The sequence below is a fragment of the Carcharodon carcharias genome, chromosome 2 (genome assembly GCF_017639515.1).
Source record: "Carcharodon carcharias isolate sCarCar2 chromosome 2, sCarCar2.pri, whole genome shotgun sequence".
In the NCBI taxonomy this organism is placed as follows: domain Eukaryota; kingdom Metazoa; phylum Chordata; class Chondrichthyes; order Lamniformes; family Lamnidae; genus Carcharodon; species Carcharodon carcharias.
The window spans coordinates 129,019,402-129,042,882 of NC_054468.1; the positions used below are offsets into that span (position 1 = coordinate 129,019,402).

General features: G+C 43.5%; 1 protein-coding gene across 3 annotated transcripts in view; it reads right to left on the minus strand.

Moving 5' to 3' along the window:
* Positions 1-8,333: 8,333 nt before the first annotated feature.
* The window catches only part of usta (uronyl 2-sulfotransferase a), a 105,870-nt gene continuing 90,722 nt past the window's right edge, over positions 8,334-23,481 (minus strand). For all 3 annotated transcript variants that reach the window (XM_041182742.1, XM_041182741.1, XM_041182743.1), the window contains one exon: positions 8,334-9,047. In XM_041182742.1, coding sequence (XP_041038676.1) covers positions 8,779-9,047 — 269 coding nt within the window. In that variant the 3' untranslated portion in view covers positions 8,334-8,778. The remainder of the gene's footprint in view (positions 9,048-23,481) is intronic.

The following is a 23,481-nucleotide window of genomic DNA, read 5'->3' on the forward strand; positions in this document are numbered from 1 at the left end:
TGCTGACTGCTGCGCCCTGTTGTCCGTGATGACTTTGGCGGGCGTCCTCTGGAGGGCTGAGACCTGGAGGGCCCCGGCCTGCTTTGGGCATCCTACTGTGGGCCAGCTGCACCTTCCTCTGCCTGTGGAGTTGGAGATGATGGGGCTATGGGCGCAGGGCATTTGGATTGGCTGGACATTCCCGGAGTCACCTGGGTGGATGGCCCCTGGGTGTCGAGCTGCTGGTCCTCCTCCCTATGGGTGCCCGACGGTTGATTCCTTGAGGAGGGGAAGCTGGAGTGAGATCGAGTTGTCCTGCACCCCTCTCCTGTTGACACTGTTGGATGCCAACTATTGCTTCAGTGATGGAGTTCAGCCCATGCAACAGTGCAGGACCGATGTCCTGGACCAAGGTCACCATGGCAGCTGCCATCCTGCCAATGTTGGCATCGGTGCAGTGGCATGCCGGTGCTATCACCTCAGACTGACGGCGGATGGACTCCTCCATTGTCCCTTGCAATTTGAGGAGTGCACCAGACATCCCTCCCTGATGTTCCTGTGATTGTCCTTGCAGTTCCAGCAACTGATTGGGAACCAAATCCAGAAGCTCATCATCTGACTCAGACTCAGCAGATTCTTTGCCTTCAGCAGTTCTCCAAGTGCCTGTTACCTCAGATATCCCTGCCTCCGCATGCTGTGGAACAAAATGTGTGCTGTGTTCACCAGATTGTGATCCCGAGGCTGCTCTACATATAGGTCCCACCGAGGTGTGTGTTGCTGTGCTGCTGGAGGGTGCGCGTGAGTGCTGTGATGGGTCTTCGTCAGTGCTGCCTTCAGGGTCCTCATCCGAGGTGCTCTTAGCACTGGGGTCAGGGTCAAGGTTACCCGAGGGCGGCATGACAGATGTGCCTTGGAGAGAAAGTGGAGATTATTAGTGTTTGGCAGCCACGTTAAACGCAGAACAGTGGACTCAGAATAACATTGACAGAGGGATGATGTGGTGCAGGAGCTTCACGTGGATGCTTGCTGCCTACCTCACCGTCGCTACAGGAACGATCAATGTCCTATCCAGCCAGCTCCAAACTGCGACTCCCATATAGAGTAAGGACCTTGATGTCCAGCACTCCACCCCTGGTCTGGGACCTCTCCTGTTGATTTTGTGTGATCCTGTCCTGCATAAAGACAGATGGGGAGAGTGTGAGCAAGGCGCATGCCAGGCCAAATGAGGATGCCAGGTAGCCGTGTGTGCTGAGTGGAACCATGGATGGGATGAGGCGGTGATCTCCAGAAGAGATGAGGCCAGATGGAGATGTAGGTTGTGAGACAGAGTGGTGATGTCCCTTGAGCTGGCAGTGAGTAATATGCAAGTGAATGTGTGATGGGCTGATGAGTGGGTGAGTTGCGAGTGATGAGATAGTTGCATTACTGTGGCAGCACGGATGAGATCATTCATCTTTTTTCTGCACTGGATGGCCAACCTCTTGTGTGCAGCATTGGCACTGACCACCTCTGCCACTGCCTCCCAAGCTGAAGTGGTAAGGCTGATGGGCCTCCCGTGGCCAGAGTGGGGATAGAGGTCATTGAGGTGGGCCTCCACAGTGTCCAAAAGGCCTCTAAGGGATGCATCACTGAATCAGGAGGCTGCCCTCTTCTTGGCTTTTGGGGCCATGTCTTCACTGGAGCAGTCCTGGGCTGCAAGCATTGAGAACTGTGTGCACGGCTGCAGTTTAAATATGGCACCTGGAGTGAGGAAGCGGCGAGGTAATGGCGTGGCATGCAAATCTGAGGCCCAGCGCCAGAGATCTGACATGTTTCCCGTGACTGCATAATTTATGAGGCAGGAAGGGGATAATATGGCATGAAAATCCGTCATTACGGTCAATGGGTCAAACATCGTTTTTCGTGCCTCTAAAGCACTTAGTGCAAATCTGGGATTCTGCCTGTGAAGTGGTCAATTTACAACCTTGTCTTCAGATTTCGGTGCTTCAGACTTGATTTTCTCAGCTCTTCTGCTATCATGGATAGTTCTTGCTTCTCTTTGGCCATCAGGGCAGTGTCATCGGCATATCTGATGTTCCAGATGTTCTGATCTCAAGATGTTCCAGGAGAGCAGAGCTGACTTTTCTTGTGACCTTTTCTCCTATGGCATCAAAAAGTAGTGGTGAAAACAGCCATCCTTGTCTGACATCTTTGCCAAAACTGAATGGCTCTGTCTTGTCTCCAAGTAACGCACTGCACCTGTCGCCTGTTTGTAAAATCTCTGAATAAGCCAGATTAAGTGATGTGGTACTCCAAACCCACTCAGGGTTTTCCAATGCTCTGCATGATTGACCGAGTCAAAAGCCTTTGTGTCGTCTGCAAAGATTACCTACAATTCCTCATCATTTTGCTTTTGAACAGACTTCTCAATTGTATTGTACAGCACTAGAATAGTATCTGATGTCCCTTTACCTTCGTGAAACAAACCGTTCCTTGTCTGTTTCTGATGTGATGAGGCCTCTGTCTGATAAATTTTCGGAGCACTTTTGAGGCATGGCTTATTAGGCTAATTGAGCAATCTCAGGTGTCATTAACTTTTGGCAACATCACCATCTCTAAAACTAGCCAACGTTCTGGCCAAATTTCACTTCTCCATCAGGTCAATGATTTCTTTCATGACATTGACTGTTGTTGCTCCTCTACCTACCAGAGCTTCAGAAGGTAAGTCATCTAGGCCTGTTATTTTGCCCTTCTCCAGCTTATTAATTGCGTGTTCACAAATCAGCACTTCTGGTTCCATCTCTTTCCAAGTTACAGGATGTGTACTTGCTCCATTCAGATCTGGTCTAAAGAGCCGGGTTTGCTGCCACCATTTCTTGATCTGATCAGCCTCATAGATCATATTTCTGCCTGCCCCTTTCAAATCAATGCCAACTGTTACACTACTTTACTTTGACAGAGCTGTGACAACCTTGAATACTGTTTTGGATGCCCTTATCAACCTGCAACTTCTCTTGTCTGTGCTTTTTCATTCAACCAGGTTCTTTTGGCTGCTCTGCAACCATTTTCATGCACAGATTTTTTGACATCCACTCATTGATGGTCCATCTGCTTTGCTCACCAGCACTCTTCTAACTGCTTTATTCAAAGAGGCAGACAACAAACAGGTAACTATAGGCCAGTTAGCTTAACATATCTCATTGGGAAAATGTTAGAGTCTACTATAAAGGATGTAATAGCAGAGCATTTAGAAATACATAATCTAATCAAGCAGAGGCAGTATGGCTTCATGAAGGGGAAATCATGTCTAACAAATTTATTAGGATTCTTTGAGGAGGTAACAAGCAGAATTGATAAAGGGGAACCAGTAGATGCAATATACTTGGATTTCCAAAAGGCGTTTGATAAAGTACAGCACATAAAGCTACTTAATAAGATAAGAGCCCATGGTGTTGGGGGTAGTATATTAGCATGGATAGAGGATTGACTAACTAATAGAAGACAGAGTTGGGATTAGGGGGGCATTTTCTGGATGGCAACCTGTAACTAGTGGAGTGCCACAGGGATCAGTGCTGGGGCCTCAATTATTTACAATATATATTAATGACTTAGATGAGGGAAGTGAACGTAATATTGCCAAGTTTGTGGATGACACTAAAACAGGTGGGAACACAAGGAGTCTACAAAGGGATATAAAGAGGTTAAGTGAGTGGGCAAAAACTTGGCAGATGGAATATAAGTGGGAAAATGTGAGGTTATGCACTTTGGCAGGAAGAATAGAGGAGCTGAATATTATTTAAATGGAGAAAGACTGCAGAAGGCTGCAGCACAGAGGGATTTGGGAGTCCTAGTGCATGAATCACAAAAAGCTAGCATACAAGTTCAGCAGGTAATAGGGAAGGCAAATGGAATGTTGGCCTTTATTTCAAAGGGAATGGAGTATAAAAATAGGGACGTCTTGCTAAAACTATACAATGGACTAGTCAGGGCACAACTAGAATACTGTGAACAATTTTGGTTCTCCCCCCCCCCTTATCTAAGGAAAGATACACTGTCATTGGAGGCAGTCCAGAGAAGGTTCACTAGGTTGAGGCTGAGTAGGTTGGGCCTGTTCTCATTGGAGTTTAGAAGAATGAGAGGCGACCTTATTGAAACATATAAGATTCTTCGGGGGCTTGACAGGGTAGATGCTGAGAGGCTGTTTCCCCTTGTGGGAGAGTCTAGGACCAGATGGCATAATCTCAGAGTAAGGAGGCATCCATTTAAAACAGAGATGAGGAGGAATTTTTTCTCTCTATTGCAGAAGGCTATAGAGGCTGGGTCATTGAGATATTCAAGGCTGAGATAGACAGATATTTAATCAGTAAAGGGATCAAGGGTTATGGGGAAAAGGCAGGAAAGTGGAGTTGAGGATTATCAGGTCAGCCATGATCTCATTGAATGGCAGAGCAGACTCAATGAGCTGAATGGCCTGCTTTTGCTCCGAAGTCTTATGGTCTTCAGACATTTGGCCGTTATCCAGGTCTTCTTGCCAGCCTCAGCTTTTCATCATACTTCATTTAATGCTCCCCACCTCCATCTTATTAATTTAAAATTTCATCCACAGCTGCATTTATCCTTTCTGCTAGGAAATTGGTCTCATTCCAATTCAGGCGGAGCCCATACTAGAAGCACATCTTCATCTTGTGCCAGTGTAGATGCATGAAATGGGACCCCTCTTTCCCACCACAGTCTTTCAGCCACACATTCACCTTTCTGATCTGTCTATCCCTATGCCAATTACCATATCACTCAGGTAGTAATTTTTAACTTAATTCACAGTATCAGGTATTTATGGGACCTTTATTCTTTTCTTCCCATATCATTGGTCCCAACATGGACAGCTGAATGCTCCCCCTCTCTTTTTAAGTTCCTCTCCAGTTACTCCAAGAAATCTTCTATCCTTGCACCTTGCAAACTACTGACCCATCTCCAACATCCCTTTCCCCTCCAAGTCCTTGAACCTCTCATCCTTGCTTTCAAATCCCTCCATGGCCTCGCCCTTCCCAAGCTCTGTAATCTCCTCCAGCTTCACAATCCTTTGAGATACCTGTGCTCCTCTAATGCTGAATTCTTTTGAGCATCCCAATTTTAATTGCTCTACCATTGGTGACTGTGCCATCAGGTGTCTAGGCCCTAAGCTCTGCAATACTCTTTCTCCACCTCTCTGCCCCAATTTCCTCCTTTAAGACACTCCTTAAAACCTATCTTTTTGACCAAACGTTTGGTCATCAGACCCAATATAATCCTAATGTGGCTCAGCATCATATTTTGTTTTGTAATGCTTGCGTGAAGCGTTTTGATGTGTTTCATTACATTAAAGGCATGATATTAATGCAAATTGTTGTTGCACCAGGTAGGCAACACACCCTCCTCTCGGTTGTGCCTGCATAGGACCCTATCTATACCTCAAATTATCAAATTCGCTCTGACTACAACCTATTTTACTCCACGGTGCTTTGTTAGAATTCTAGCTATTCTTTCTGCAGCCTTCATCTTTATCCCCACAGGCACTTAAAAAAGGATCCGCAGGACCTCCTTTATTTCCCCATGGTTCTACTACCTTGTTGACTGACAGTCACACTATCTCCTTCCGGCACATTTCTCTGAGATGGGAAAGCACTCCGGAAAAAACAAATTCAGAAATTCCTCTCCATCCTTAATGTGTTGGAGTGCCTTTAATTCACACTCCAGCTCAAAGGCTATGACTCAAGAGACATTTCCTGACCATGTGGCAATCCAGGAGTCTCACTGTTCACATAATGCAGTCCTAATGCATGAGTCACCTACTTGAAACATTGGTTGATAGAATAGCAAATCTCTGCTTGCCTGGAAAAACTGATGCGCTGATGAGCTTGATGAACAATGGCATTGCCATCTCTATGATGTAGGAGGGCTCCACATCTTGTGGCAAATGGCACAGCTCTGTTATCAGTGGGTTGTTGTGCAGATACCATTGACTACATAGTACCAACTGTAGGCAGCCCAGCACTGGTGACTGCTGATTTTGGTGGCAAGCTTTTTTCATCTTGTTTCATTTTCAACTGTGGACTATTATTGTATTTGGGAATGATTTAGAAACCAAACCCCATTCTTAATTTGAGCTTGATTTGGGGCCAGCATTGGATCTTCAGCTTTCACTTAGAAATATGATCATTTGCTGTCTTGTATGCGCTATAAAAACAGGGAGCCGGTTACCTCAGTTGGCTAGATGGATAGCTTGTGGTTCAGAATAACACAAGTTTGATTCCTGTTCCAGCAGAGGTAGACTTGGGACCTGCCTTCTTGCCCTACCCCTGAAAATGGAAGGCAAAGACAAACCACCACTGGAAAAAATCGCTCATGATGAAGCATTAACAGATGAGGACCTTCCTTTCCACAGGGCACACATGAATGAATATGCTACAGGCAGCTTTCTGGTGATATCTGCCAGAGTTCCCAGCCCTTGTTTGCACATTCCAGACTGATGGCATTGATCCCATAAGTTGGAAAATCAAGGGCTTGCTGCTGCAGACAGAAAATTGTGCTTTTAGTGCAAAATATGGAACCAGGTCTTGTTACAAATCAAGAGATTAACACTTTCTCAGTTTTGAAAAGAGAAACCATGGTGGGTTAAGGGCCACAGGTCCAAGATTAGTGGTAGATAAATCAGAAGTGGGGTGATTATATGATACCACTATATGATATTATATGAAAATTTGCATTTTCAAAGTCCACAGGTTAAAGGAGGAATAAAAGCCTGTTTTTGAGGCATTGAAAAAGTTAAAGTAGCTGAAGATTCAAAGGAAATGGAGTTCAAGGCAGTGATAATAATAGTGTGACATAACTCCAGGACACCGAGGCATTCTAAGCAGACTAAGAACATCCCCAACAAGCCATGGAAATAGCATGATCAAAGTGTTGGAAAGCTGAGTTTCCATGCCAAGGAGCAGATTTGTAGTTTACGTGAGATAAGAGAAGAAACAACTGGAGAGCTGCTGCACGAGCTAAGAGGTGAGAATAATTTCCAGATACAAAATTATGCAAAAGTAGCTACTCCTTTTGCCAGCAGGACCTGACGCCTTAACTGTGATAAAATGAAGAAATGAAGATTACCAAGGATTTTGTCATGCGCTTCAGCTCAGATTTAGGTTTAAATCCAGTGAGTGATGAGATTAAACCTCCCCCATGTTCTGCAGGGTACTAAATTGTTAATTATGTCGAAGGAACTATAGAATGACTGGTTATGAAATAGCAAGTTGTCACATTGCTGTAATAGCAGCATTGTTATGAGATCTGGGCTAAATCACATGCTGAGGCAGAGTAAAGTGAACTAACTAGTGGTATACTTGCCCTGGGAATTACAATGTGTGTGTGTAGAGGGGGTTTTACTCTGCATCAACTGTGTTATATCTGCCCTGACAAAGCTTCATTTGACACTGTACGTTGATATTATGTGCAGGTAATTCAATGCTAACCTTGTTTCGAACATTGATTAGACCACACGGAGTACCGCACACAGTTCTGGTTCCCTTATTATAAAAAAAGATAAAAAGATACTGAAGAGGATCCAAAAAAGATTCACAAGGGGGATACCAGAAATGTGAGGTAATACCTATCAGGAAAGAATGAACAGACCAGGTTTCTCTTGAAAATAGGAAGCTGATACCTGACCTAAAAGAGATCTTTAAAATTATGAAAGGTTTTGATAGAGTAGAGGCGGATAGAGTGTTTTCACTTGTGGAGATGAGTAAAATTAGAGGCCATCTATATAAGAGGGTCACCAAGAAGTCAAATAGGGAATTCAGGAGAGTGATAAGAATGCGAAAGATAGGGAGTATTGAGGCAAATAGTATAGATGCATTTAAGGGGAAGCTAAAAACAAAAGCTAAGGGGGAATAAAAGATTGTGCTGATAAGAGTTGGATGAGGAAGGACGGGGGAGGCTTGAGTGGAGAATATATGAAAGGGATGGACTGGCTAGATTAAGTAGCCTGTTTCTGTGCTGTATATATTTTACTTATCTGCTCTTGGGGTGTGTATGTTGTTGGCAAGGTCAGCATTTATTGCCCATGCTTAAATGCTCTTGAAAAAGTGATGGGGCGCTGCTTCTTGAACTGCTGCAGTCCATGTGGTGTGGTGTTATGTGATTCTATGAAATTTTATCCAATCAAGCCTAAATTTGTCAATAGAAAATGTTTTCACTTACATAAGCCAAAAAAGAAAAGGGTAATGTGACTAACAAATGATCTTGGATTTTGTCTGGTCTTACTGCTGTTATAATGCTTTCAATTTGTTTATTTTGTGACAAATCACAAATGTGAGTACAGTGCTGCAAAGACTACAAAATCCACTTCCTTAAATGCCCCTGTTCAATTTTATTTCCTTGGATGGCATCTTCCATCTGAAGGTGCAGCAGTTTAGGAAAATGAGCTACTGTCTAACTGGATTAGTACCTTTCTCAGATATAATGTGTTATCTTCTTTACATTTTTTAAACAAGTAACTAAATAAATCATTCAATATATATTTTAATATGCAGATATAGTAATTGAAAGTGTCTCACCTGCTGGTACAGCAGTTGGTAAAGAAACATCAGAAATAAAAAAATAAAAATCATGCAATAGCATGAAAAGTGTAAGTTACAAACATCTGCCTGGCAAAGACTGACTGCAATTTTGAATGTGTTAATCTAATCTCCAGAACAGACCACCACTGCAGTATCTCCTGACCAAGTTACAGTTCCTTGTGAAATGTCCAATACAAAGGACACATACAAGCCCCAAAAAAGTGGCTCACTGTTATCATCGGTAAATATCTTTCAACCATGCATCGTCATCATCTTCATGGTTGGGTCCTGCAATTTCCAGCCGAGATGAAATCTCATACTTTTTATTTGGTGTGCTGCCTCGAGTCTTCAGGCCAAACTTCCGTTTCAATAAATGGAATTGATCCTTGACATAGTTATAAAAGTTGTATTCATATCGCATTCGTTGATACAGCACCTTTAGTGCTTCCGGGGAGGGCACTTGTTTCTTCACAGTGATCGTCCCATTTCCGAGTTTCCTATACTCTGCAAAGAAAGTAAAGTATCGTCAGCTGCTCTAAGAAATCAAATATCAAATGTGTTGCAAATGAGAATTATTACAATAAGCTATTTACTAAAAACTATTTAATAATACTCCTAGCTAAAACGCTGCAATTAAGTTATGTAAAAAAAATTCTCAAATCAACAAACTATTTGTTGCCAACTGAACTGAACTCAGATTTTCCAATTCTGTTTTAAAATTAAACCAAAATAGATTTCAGAACACTTTTGGAAGTCCTACCATATTTGCATCTGCATACACTATGGTAAGACAATCAGCTAATACATAATAAACAATACCACAAAATACACACCAAGATAAAATAAGGTAAAAGAATAAGGGAGAATAAAGCAATGACAAAGAAAGGAGTGCCACAGCAGAAGGAATTTGAAATGATAATACCAGTGATAGCAAGGATGGAAAGAGCACCAATAGGGGATGAGAAATACAGTGGATATAGAATAAAAATGTACATTACAAAAGAATCGTGTTTAAGGAAGGAAGTTCTTAAAAGAGCAGAGGGAAGTTGAAAGATTGAAGTTTAGGGAGGGGATTCCAGAATATGGCTGAAGGAATGGTTGCCAATGGTGGGATGAGGGGAAGGGGTGAAGTACAAGAAGATTATAGGGAAATGGATCGGGGAAATGGAAACTTTAGAATAGTTTTTAGGCCTGGAAAAGGTTACAAAGTAAGGCACCAACAAGGGCATGAACAGATTTGAACATAAATTTCAAATTCTCATTCCAGGTGTTAAAAGGTTGACAGACAATGTAGGTTAGTGAGGACAATGGTGAGTGAAACTTGGGACAAGCAGAAGAGGGGCTGCAGAGTTTGGATGGGCTGAAAAGGGAAAGGAGATCAACCAGGAGAAAATTGTAGTAATCAAATCTGAAGGTGACAAAATCACAGGTGAGTGTTTCAGTGACAGATGAGTTAAGATAGAAGTGGAGATGAGCAATGTTACAGAAGTTGAAGTCAGCAGTCTTTGTCTTGGAGAGGATATGGGGATAGAAATTCAACTTAGGGTCAAAAAAGACAAAGTTTGTCAAAAGCCTAGCTCAGTGACCAGGCAGCGGAATGGAGTCAGCGGCAAGGGTACAGAGCTAATGATGGCGATTAAAGGTGGTGGTTTTAGTTTTCCTAATGTTTTGTGGGAGAAAATTGTGGATCCTCCAAAACTGGATCTTGGAATAAGCAGCCTGACAGCATAAAGGCAATGAAGAAAGGCTGCAGTGAGGTAGTAGGGGTACAGGGGTACTGTCACTATACACATGAAAGCTAACCCCATGCCGGTGGATTGTCTGCTTAGGGACAAAATGAAGATGAGGGGTTCCCAGAATAGATAGTGGTAATATTAATGGACAAGTAATCCAAAGTGTGGGCTAATAATTCAGGATCCCATCATGGTAGTTGTGAATTTGAATTGTTAACCAAGTAAATCTGAAAAAAAAAGTTAGCATTAGTAATGGTGACCATGAAGCTATCAGATTGTTGAAAAAACCCAATTGGGTCAATAATGACCTTGAGGAAAGGAAATCTACTGTCCATATCTTGTCTGGTCTATGTCTGACTCCAGACCCATAGCAACGTGGTTGACTTTTAATGACCCTCTGAAATGCCCTAGCAAGCCACTTAAGATGTTTCAAATCACTAACAAATAATAACACTACGAATAAAATTGGATAGACTCCTCGGCATCTACCTTAGCGTCAGATTTGAAGACGACAAAGACATATTCAGCCCAATTGACCCTTGGGTACTCCAGAGAGTGATCCACAGGCTGGCAAAGCAACAGCCTGACAGTCATACTCACCGAATCATACTTTTCAGCCAACATCACAGACTCCTCCATTACCATATCTGAATACATCCTGTCCACTGGCAGGACAAACCCACTATAGATAATGGCACAATATTATGCAGTCAGGAAGGAGTGACCCTGAGAGTCCTCAAGATTGACTCCAGACCCCATGAAGTTTCATGGCATTGGGGATAACATGAGCAAGGAAGCCTGCTGCTGGTTGCCATCTTCTGTCCTTTCAGCTGATGAACACCACAGAAAAAGCACTGAGGACAGCAAAGGCACAGAATGTACTCTAAGTGAGTGACTTCAATGTCCATCACCAAGAGCTGTTCGATAGTACTGTGAATGAACTAATTGGCCAAGTCCCAAAGGATATATGACAAATAGTGAAAACACCACAAGGCAAAAAACCTACTTGACCTTATCCTCATCAATCTACTTGTATCAGATGCATCTGTTCATGACAATATTGGTAGATATGACTGCAGTCCTTATGGAGCCAGTCTGATCTTTGCACTGAGGACATCCTCCATCATGTTGTGTGGGACTTACCACCATGCTAAATGGGCAGATTCAAAACAGAACTAGCAGCTCAAATCTAACCTCATAGTCCTGCATATTCCTCTCTCTTCCATTACCATCAAGCCAGGTGACCAACCATGGTTTAGCGAGAAGTGTAGAAGAGCATGCCAGGAGCAGCAACTGGCATACCTGAAAATGAAGTGCCAACCTGGTGAAGCTACAACATGGGACTACATTAATGTTAAACAGTGGAAGCATAATGCAACAAAGAACTAAACCATCACACAACAAAGGGATCAGGTCAAAACTGTACTCCTGTGATGGGGGGGGGGGGTGGTGATCAATTAAACAACAGGAGACGACGACTCCAAAAACGTCCCCACCCTCAATAATGGCAGAGTCCTACAAACAAATGCAAAGGCAAGGCAGAAGCATTTATAACAAACTTCAGACAAAGTGCCAAGTTGATGATTCAACTTGGCCTCTTCCTGAAGTACCCATCATTGCAGAAAACAGTCTTCAGCCAAGTCGATTCACTCAACCTGATATCAAGAAACAGCTGAGTGTATTAAACACAGAAAGGATATAAGCTTGGACAACATTCCAGTTGCAGTGAAGCGCTCCAAAACTAACCGATTCTTTAGCTAAGGTGCTCCAGTATAGCTATAATCAGTGGTGTCCACCTGCTAAAGTGGAAAATTGCTCAGGTATGTCCTGTCCACAAAAAGCAGGACAAATCAAATTTGCCCAAATACTGTCCCACCAGCCTACTCTCAATCAGCAACAAAATGATGGAAGGGCTTGTCGATAATGTTATCAAGGGGCACTTACTCAACAATAACCTGCTCACTGATGCTCAGCTTGGGTTCCGGCTTGAGATTTTCTTACAGCCTTGATCCAAACATGGTGAAAAGAGGTGAATTCCAGAGGTGAGGTGTGAGTAACTGCCTCTCACATCAAGACAGCATCTGACAGACTCTAGCACCATGGAGACCCAGTAAAATGGAAGTCAATGGGAAGGGAAAACTCTCCAATGGCAGGAGTCATAACTAGCGTAAAGGAAGACGGTTGTGGTTGTTGGGGGCCAATTATCTCAGTTCTAGGACTATGCTATAGGAGATCCTTGGGTAATGTCCTAAACCAACCATTTTCAGCTGTTCTATTGATGGCTCCCTTTCCATCATAAGGTCAGAGGTCGGGATCTTTGCTGACGATTGCATTGTATTCAGTTCCATTTGCAATTTTCAAATAATGAACCAGTCTGTGCGCGCATGCAGCAAGACCTGGACAACATCCAAGTCTGGGCTGCCATGTGGCAACTAACATTTACATTAAGTGCAAGGCAATGGCCATCTCCGACAAGAGAGTATAACCAATTACTCTTGGCATGCAATGGCATTACCATCATTTAATACTCCACTATCAACATCCTGGTGGTCACAACTGGCCAGAAACATAAATGGATTAGCCAGTCCAGTGTGGATACAAGCTCAGGTCAGAGCTGGGTAGTCTGTGGCAGTGGCGCTTCCTGATTCCTCAAAGCCTTTCTGCCACGTACAAGGCATAAGTCAGGAATGGGTTGGAATACCCTCCACTTGCCTGGATGAGTGGTGTTCCAACACTCGAGAGGCTTGACACTATCCAAGACAAAGCATTCTGCTAAACAGCATCCCATTTACCACCTTAAAATATCATTCCCTGCACCACTGGCACACAGCTGTACTGCAGAAACTTGGTAAGGTTTCTTTGACAGCAATTCCCAAACCCGCAGCTTCTCCCATCTTGAAGGACAAGGGACAAGGGAACCCCCAGCCACACACCATCCTGACTTGGAAATATATCGCTGCTACCTCAGTCACTGAGTCAAAATCCTGGACCTCCCTTTTCAACAGCACTGTGGAAGTACCTTTACCACACAAAGCACAATGGTTCAAGCAGGCGACTTACGACACCTTCTCACTGTAGATTAGGAATGGACAATAAATGCCTTGCCAGTGACACCCACATTTAGTGAATGAATAAAAAAAAAGATATTTGCAGGGACTCTTGAGGTAACAGTGTGGGGACAGGAATGAAAGCTATTACAGATGGTATAGTTGACCATGTTAAAAGCTGCAAATAGGAAAAGGATAATGCTTTGGTTTGGGCCCTTTCTATGCCATGGGGAACAGAAACCTGATTGAAGGGATCCAAAACAGGGAGTTGCAGAAGTGATGGGCGTGGTTCTGGGAGGTGACGCGTCAAGGGCTTTGGAGAGGAAAGGCAAGTAGGAGATGTGGTACTAGATTGCAGGAAAAGAAGAGTTGAGGGTGGGTTTTATTGTGGATTCAGGTCTGAAGTTGTAGAGTATTGTACCCATGGGGGAACCATTTACAATGTCAGCTTGCAGAGGGGCCAGAAAAGGAAGTGATCAGGTGGTGAGTTGCAATGGTACCAAGAGAGCTAGTGGTATGTCTCATTGGCAAGGCATGCAGTGAGCTGGAGCTGAATTAACTCCAGAGACTTGGGCAAGGGAATGGGAAGCAGATGAGACAGCTGAATGGATGATCTTAGTTTGGAAGAAGAAACTGGTGGGCTCCTTATATTAAGAACAAAAACAGAATTACCTGGAAAAACTCAGCAGGTCTGGCAGCATCGGCGGAGAAGAAAAGAGTTGACGTTTCGAGTCCTCATGACCCTTCAACAGAACTGACTGAATGTTAGAAAAGGGGTGAAATATAAGCTGGTTTAAGGTGGTGGTGGTGGTGGTGTTGGGGGCGGGGGGGGGGGGTCGGTGAGGAAGAGAAGTTGGGGGGGAGGTGGTGTGGTTGTAGGGACAAGCAAGCAGTGATAGGAGCAGATAATCAAAAGATGTCACAGACAATGGAACAAAGAAGTGTTGAAGGGTCATGAGGACTCGGAACGTCAACTCTTTTCTTCTCCGCCGACGCTGCCAGACCTGCTGAGTTTTTCCAGGTAACTCTGTTTTTGTTTTGGATTTCCAGCATCCGCAGTTTTTGTTTTTATTTTTGAGCTCCTTATATTGTTGATCACGGTAGAAGGGACAGGAGAGAGGGATTTGAGGAACTGATTGGCAGTTATTAGATGAGGGTGAAGCATGGAAAAACTTGAGATAGGAGTTGTCAGGTGGGAGACAAAGAAGATTTTAAAGGGCGAGGTGCTTGAAGAAGCCGAAACATGACTTGGTAATAAGGGGCAGGTGAGGGAGCTCCAGTAATGGGGTAAGTTTCAGACAAAGCCCAGTAGGTCAACAACATCCACGATACAAAATCCTACATTTATGCAACACCTTTAACATAGTAAAATGTCACATGCTTTAAAGGAAGGTAATCAAATAAAATTTGACACTAAGCCACACAAGGCGACAGGTAAGTAAAAGCTTGAGCAAAGAGGTATGCTTTAAGGAGCATTTTGAAAGAAAGCAGATGAGGTTTAGGGAGGGACTTCCACAACTTAGGGTTGGTTGCCATTGGAGCTTGCTTCCTTCCTCATTGGGCTAGAAACATGCTAATTAAGAAAGTTCTCCTGTACACATTTTAGAAATTCTCCATCATCCTAGCCCTTTAATCTTTTTTTTTCTGGTGTTCCATCTGGAGCTTTTGGATACGGTAAATCCTTTCAGAGGACGACAGAACTGGATGAATCCAGGGTTCCTGATGGAAATGCAGCTGGAGGAAGTTACAAAGATAGGGAGGGGCGAGGTCATGGAAGGATTTGATAAAAGAATGAAGTGAGAGCTCATACCAATGGTAAGGATAAGTAATAATATACCAACAATACAAACAGATAGCAACAGAGGGGATACTGAATGACACAGTAGCAAAGAAAGGGAGGGGATAACAGAGCAAGGAAATAAAACGACATGCAAAGGAAAGCAGTCACAAGGGAGAAACAATGGTATAGCAGCAGAAGGCAATAAGAAATGATCCAGCAGCAGAAGTGAAAGGATTCAAGTATCCAAAAGCTCCAGATGGAACACCAGAGAATAAAAGATTAAAGGGCTAGGATGTTGAAGAATTCCTAAAATGTGTACAGGACAACTTTCTTAATCAGCAAGGCCAGGATTTTAGTCCTGCTGTGGCATTCCGCCCCCCCCCCCCCCCCCCCCCCCCCGTGGATGCAGCAAGCCATTAAATCTCCATTCAGTTCAATGGGAGCATAATATCCCGCCAGGTGGGAGGGGTTGTAAAATCCTGGCCTATGTTTCCAGCCCAGTGAGGAAGGAAGCTAGCAGTGGTAGGTCTATTTCTGTGGAATTGGGTAGGACAAGTGGAGATGTATTTCATTAGGAGAACATCTAGGTAATAGTGATAATATAATCAGATTGAAAAAAAATCAAAGCTGAAAATACCCAAATGGAAGAGGATCAACTTCAGTGGTTTTAGAGATCTACCATGGATGGGCTGGAAACACAGAGTGGCCAGGAAAAGAGTAAATGAGCAATGGCACATCTTCAACTTGTAGATCGGGTAAAAACCAAGTATATTCACAAAAAGAAGAAAGACGGGGCATTAAAAGCTGGAGCTCCCTGGATGACAAAGGAAATAGAGGTCAAAATAAAACAGAAAAAGGCTTACGACAAATATCAACTACAGTGCGCATGGGATATTGAAAAAGAATATATGAAGGGCAAAGAGAAATAATTTGTAAAGATTAATGAATAACATAAAAGGGAACCCAAACATATTTTATAATGTTATTAGAAGTAAAAGAATAGTTAAAGAAAGGCTGGAACTGAAAAAAGAAATCATCTTGTGGAGGAAGAGGGCTTGACTGAGGTTTTGAATGAGTACTTTGTATCTGTCTTCACAAGAGGATGATGGAGCTAATGTCATATTAAAGGAGAGAAGAGTGGAGATTTTGGATAGGGTAGAAACAAAAAGGTGTTATGTAGGTTGGCACCACTCAGTTAATAAGTCATTTGGTCTAGGTGGAATGCATCCTACATTGCTGAGGAAAACTATGATGAACATGGCAGAAGCTCTGATCACAATATTTCAAATCTCCATTAAATAAAAATGATTTTTCCACGCAGAGGGTTGTTAAGATCTGAAACACACTGCTTGAAAGGGCCTTGTAATCAGATTCCATTGGAACTTTCCAAAAGCAACTGGACTTGTGGAATAAACTGGGGATGTGGGACCAAATTGGACAGCTCTTTCAAAGATGCTGCACAGACAAGATGGGCCCAATAGCCTCCTTCTGTTCTGCAAGATTCTACGATTCCAATGTATGCATAACATCAAAGGGTCACACATTAAGCTTGGGTGCTGGCAGCAAGAGTTTAGGGAAAGTTCAAGTACAGCAGGAACCAACAAACAAGTTATATATAAAAACAAAAATCTGCGGATGCTGCAAATCCAAAACAAAAACCGAATTACCTGGGAAAACTCAGCAGGTCTGGCTGCATCAGCGGAGAAGAAAAGAGTTGACGTTTCAAGTCCTCATGACCCTTCAGCAGAACTGAGTGAATATTAGAAGAGGGGTATTATACTTCACCCCTCTTCTAATATTCACTCAGTTCTGTTGAAGGGTCATGAGGACTCAAAACATCAAAACAAGTTATTTACTTCAATTTGGATTGCAAGTTCTCTTTCTTCTTTACTAAGAAGACAAACAGAATACCCATCAATCAGCAGCTAAAAGAACAATTGACCAGAATCTCTCAGGTAGCTCAGTTTAACATCCCAGTTCTCATTAAAAGTTCATAGTCAGATTAAGATTAGCAGTGGTCTTTAAGCAAATTGGCAACCTGCGTTACCCTATTTTCGTCAAGACACCATCGGCAGCCTTGGTTTTAGCCATCCAAGTCTCAAGCTGTGGTGATTTCTTACTAAACTTCTCCGCCACTCTCTCTTTTAATTCTGATCTCTAAGAGAGGTGGACACAAAAAGCCTGGCCAAAATGTCTCAATTTTTGACTCAATGTTAATTTCTGTCCAATTTACACACCTTGAGGCATTTTATTGTGTTTAAAGGTATTGCATGTTGTTCAGGAAATATCTAATAATTTGAAAAATTCCTCAATAATACAGCACAGGAGACCACTTGGCCCATAGTGCCCATATCCAACTAAGCTGTCCATTCTGGTTCGATTTCTCCAAATTTTTCTAGTATTCTTCTACATTCTTCTTTTTCAAAGATGTCCAATCCCTTTTAAATTATAAGTTATAGTCCAGTAGCATTACATTTTCTCAAAGTCTACTGTGTGAAATAAATCTTAGAATTTCACCTGGGGTTCGAATCCCACCATGGCAGATGGTGGAATTTGAATTCAATAAAAATCTGAAACTAAAAGTCGATTGTCGTAAAAACCCATTTGGTTCACTAATTTAGGAAAGGAAATGTGCCACCCTCACCTGCTTATAATATGACTCCAGATCTGCGTGGTTGACTCTAAAATACCCTCTGAAATGGCCTAGCAAGCCACTCAGTTGTATCAAACTGCTAAAAAGACAATTGCAAATCCAGCCCTGCAGACCCTGCAAAGCAACTAACATCTGGAGGCTTATCAGAGCTGTCTCACAGACTAGTCAAGCAACAGCCTAACATAGTCATACTCATGGAACCATACCTCACAGATCACGTCCCAGACCCCATCACCAAACCTCCAGACATAGCGGCAGGAGTTGCCCTGGGAGTCCTCAACATCAACTTCGGATACCATGAAGTCTCGTGGGCAAGGAAGCTATCAAGAGTGACTCGGTAGCATCACTGCAGGTCCAGATGGCCAAGTCCTAAAGGACATAGCTGCTAGACTGGGTCTGTGGCAGATGGTGAGGTAACCAAGAGGGAAAAACATACTTGACCTCATCGTCACCAACCTGCATGCCGCAGATGCACCTGTCCATGACAGTATCAGTAGGAGTAACCATGCACAGTCCTTGTGGAGACAAAGTCCCATCTTCACATTAAGGATACCCTCCATCGTGTTGTGTGGCACCGCCACCGTGCTAACTGGGATAGATTTCAAACAGATCTAACAACTAAAGACTGGGCATCTGAGGTCCTGTGGGTCATCAGCAGCAGCAGCAGAACTGTACCCTGACATAATCTGTAACCTCATGGCCTGGCATATACCCTACTCCATCATTACCATCAAGCCAGGGGTGAGCCCCAATTCAATGAAGACTGCGGGGGGGGGGGGGGGGGGGGGGGGGGGCATGCCAGGCATACCTAAAAATTAGATGTCGACCTGGTGAAGCTATAACATCATGCTTAGCTTTGTCTATCACTTGCATGCCAAACAGCATAAGCAGCAAGTGATAGACAGGGCTAAGCAATCCACAACCAATGGATCAGATCTAAGCTCTGCAGTCCTGCCACATCCTGTTGTGAATGGCAGTGGACAATTAAACAACTCACCGGAGGAGGCTCCACAAATATCCCCATCAACAATGATGGAGGAGCCCAGCACATCAGTGCAAAAAAATAAGGCTGAAGCATTCACATCAATCCTCAGCCAAAAGTGCCAAGTGGATGAACCATCTCGGCCTCATCTGGAGGTCCTCACCATCACAGATGCCAGGCTTCAGCCAATTTGATTTACTCTACGTGATGTCAAGAAACAGCTGAAGGCACTGGGTATGCAAAAGCCCTAACAATATTCTGGCAAAAGTACTGAATACTTGCGCTCCAGAACTTGCCATGCCCCAGGCCAAGCTGTTCCAGTGCAGCTATAACACTGGCTTCTACCCAGCAATGTGGAAAATTGCCCAGGTATGTCACGTACACAAAAAGCAGGACAAATCAACCTCATCAGTCTACACTTGATCATCAGTAAAGTGATGGAAGGGGTCATCGCTAGTGCTGTTAAGTGGCACTTGGTTAGCAATAACCTGTTCGCTGACGCTCAGTTTGGGTTCCGCCAAGGTGACACAGCTTCTAACCTCATTGCAGCCTTGGTTCAAGCATGAACAAAAGAGCTGAACTTCAGAGGTGAGGTGAGAGTGACTGCCCTTGACATCAAGACAACATTTGACCGACTGTGGCATCAAGGAGCTTTTGTAAAATTGCAGTCAATGGTAATCGGGGTGGGGGAAACTCTCCGCTGGCTGGAGTCATACCTAGCACAAAAGAAGATGGTTTTGGTTGTTGGAGATCAATCACATCAGTTCCAGGACATCACTGCAGGGGTTCCTCAGGATAGTGTCCTCGGCCCAACCATTTCAGCTGCTTCATCAATAACCTTCCTTCCATCATAAGGTCAGAAGCGGGAATGCTCACTGATGATGGCACAATGTTCATCACCATCTACGACTCCTCAGATGCGGAAGCAGTCAATGTCCAAATACAGCAAGACCTGGAAAATATCCAGGCTTGGGCTGATAAGTGACAAGTAACATTCGTGCCACATAAGTGTCAAGCAATGACCATTTCCAACAACAGGGAATCTAACCATTGCCTCTTGACATTCAATGGTATTACCATCGCTGAATCCTCTACTATCAAAATCCTGGGGGTTACTACCCATATAAATACTGTGGCTACAAAAGCAGGTCAGAGGCTAGGAATCCTGCCACTTCCTGGCTCCCCAAAGCCTGTCCACCATCCATAATGCACAAGTCAGGAGTGTGATTGAATACTCTCCAATTGCCTGGACAAGTGCAGCTCCAACAACACTCAAGAAGCTCAACACAATCCAGGACAAAGAAACCCATTTGATTGGCACCCCATCCACAAACCTCTCCCTCCACTACCGACGCACAGTGGCAGCAGTGTGTACCATCTACAAGATGCACTGCAGAAATTCACCAAGGCTCCTTAGGCAGCACCTTCCAAACTTACGACCACCACCATCTAGGAGGACAAGGCCAGCAGATACATGGGAACACCAACACCTGCAAGTCCCTCTCCAAGCCATTCACCATCCGACTTGGAAATATATCGCTACTCCTTTATGGTAGTTGGGTCAAAATGCTGGAATTACCTCCCTAACAGCACTTTGGGTGTAGTTACAGCACAGGGACTAAAGGGTGCCAAGAAGGCAGCTCACCACCACCTTCTCAAGGGCAATTAGAGGTGGGCAATAAATGCTGACCCAGCCAGCAACACCCACATTCCGTAAATGAATAAAACAAAACATGGACTTGGCTCCAGTGATATGCAGATTATTTTCGGTCTTTGTTCCAGCAATCTGCGGGCTGATATGGTGAGCTGTGCGCTCTATTACAGATCTCTTCTCAAAAGCTTTGTGCACTCTGCTCCAGCGATCTGGGAACTCTGTTCTGTAATCTGCACCCTCTGCTGTAGAGCTTTGTTCCAGTGATCTAGTGATTAGTATGCTCTGGTGTAGTGATCTATGTGCTCTGTTACATCACTCTGCTCCACTATAAAAACATAAATAGGAGCAGAATTAGGTCATTTGGCCCCTTGAGCCTGCTTTGCCATCAATAAGATCATGGCTGATTTGATGTGGCCTAAACTCCACTTTCCTGCCTGTTCCCCATAACCCTTGACTCCCTGTCAATCAAAAATCCGCCTAACTTAGCCTTGAATATATGCAACAGCCCAGCCTCCATTGCTCACTGGGGGAGAGAATTCTAAACACTAATGATTCTTGGAGGGAAGGAATTCCTCCTCATGTGTGTTAAAAGGGAGACCCCTTAGTTTGAAACTTTGTCTCCTAGTTCTAAATTCCCCCATGAGGGGAAACATCCTCTTACAATTTACCCTGTTAAGCCCCCTCAGAATCTTATATGTTTCAGTCAGATCACCTCTCATTCTCCTAAATTCCAATGAGTATTGGCCAAACCCGCTCAACCTTTTCTCATAAGACAAACCCTTCATCCCAGGAATCAACCCGAATCTTCTCTGAACTGCTTCCAATGCAAGTACGTCCCTTAAGTTGACCAAAACTGCACCCAGTACTCTAGGTGTGATCTCACCAATGCCCTGTACAGTTGTAGCAAGACTTTGCTACTTTTGTACCCATCCTCCTTGCAATAAAAGCCAACATTCCATTGGCCTTCCTAATTCCTTGCTGTACCTGCATGCTAACCTTTTGTGATTCATGTACGAGGGCACCCAGATCCCTCTGTACTGCAGCATTCTGCAGTCTCTTCCATTTAAATAATACACTGCTTTTTTATTTTTCTGCCAAAGTGGACAACCTCACATTATACTCTATCTGCCAATTTTTTTGCCCACTCACTTAACCTAAATATATCTCTTTGCAATTTCTTTGTATCCTCCTCACAACTTGCCTTCCCACCTATCTTCATATCAGCAGCAAAGCTGGCTACAATACAGATGGTCCTTTCATCCAAGTCATTGATATAGGTCATAAATAGTTGAGGCCCCAGTACTGATCCATGCAGCACTCCATTAGTTACAGTCTGCCAACCTGAAAATGATCCATTTATCCCACCTCTCTATTTCTGGTCGTTAGCCAGTCCTCTATCTAGGCTAATATATCACTTCCAAAAATATATGCCCTTATCTTGTGTAGTAGTGTTATCTTGCTCTGTGCATTCTAATCCAAAAAGAACTAGAGAATAAAGGGCATGGTTAGTTTGAGAGCCACTGGCAGTATAATTGCTATGTTTGTGGTCTTCTGTAAGGTTTGTAACTGCCTTCTTGCTAAATCTGGGTCTGTAGAGAAAGTGTTCAGTTATTGCCTGCTAGCTCCACTTAGGTCTGTTTAGGTACAATGGATAACATAATGGCTGATGCAGACAGTCTGCCTCTGGTGTCAGCTAACATCTGTGGCATCCCATCTCTTCTGCTCTAAATTCACTAAGTGAAAGGACAGGGGAGCACTGAAAGCAGTCTCTCCAAATGTTCAAACTGCTGCAGTTCTCTTCTGTTGCCAATTTGAGAGAACCTGCCTGGGTTCTAACACCTATTTATTACAGCAAAATTAGCATATTGTGTGAAGGCAGAAATGACTACCCTCAATGAGAAACATTGCCCCGATTAGCATGCAAAACAAAGCAATACAGTGTGTGCCATAGCATGGATCACTACAATTTTAATGATTGGAAACCATGCAGTACCCTCAAAACCACTGGCCAAAATTACACCATTAACGCTAAAGTTTTACTACACTGACAGCAAACTCTAGGCTCATTTCTCAATTCAACTGTTCTGTAAAGCGCTAATCCATACAGTCGTTCTATTATAATACTGAATTTGCAAGATCCCACATGCAACGGGTGCGCAAAAGGAAAGAGACTGGACTGCTCAAGAGCCATCTATTTGTAAAGGACAACTTGCATGGGATACAGAAGACAACCTGATATTGATCTTATCGTGGGACATGGTGTTTTGCAGCTCCCACTATTACATGAAGATCAACTCCATTATTTGTAGCACTCTTACCCTCGAGTCAGAAGGTTGTGGGTTCAAGCCCCAATTCAGGTCTTAATCTGGGCTGGCATTTCAATGCAGTACTGACGGAGTATTGCATTGTCAGAGATGCCTATAACACTCATGAAGAGCAGCATTTTGGCCTATCCTTATCCCTCAACTAAGAACCACTAAACAGATCAACTGTTCATTTACATCTTACAAACAGCTGCCATGTTCACCCACATAAGGACATCACTGCACTGTTTTTTGAAAAAAAGCAACCCAATGGCTGCCAAACATTGAGATGCCCTGGGGATGGGAAAAGGATATATTAATGCTAGTATAAAAGCAAAAAACTGCGGATGCTGGAAATCCAAAACAAAAACAAAAATACCTGGAAAAACTCAGCAGGTCCGGCAGCATCTGCGGAGAGGAGCACAGTTAACGTTTTGAGTCCGTATGACTCTTGAACTGTTCTGTTGAAAAGTCATTACGACTCGAAACGTTAACTGTGCTCCTCTCCGCAGATGCTGCCGGACCTGCTGAGTTTTTCCAGGTATTTTTGTTTTTATTAATGCTAGGCCTTCCTAACTGTGCTCATAGGTTAATACAGATGAGGGAGCCATTTGGTCAATCTACCTCATTTTTCCTGAAGGGTCTACGGTCCCTTCTGTCTCAACATCTAAATAGAGCCTGAATGGCTCCTGAGCTTTTATCGACACTTCAACCTCCAGAGACCATTTCAATTATTGATCACTGTATGTGTGAAGTGATTCTTGATATTGGTCCTTGTATCAGTTT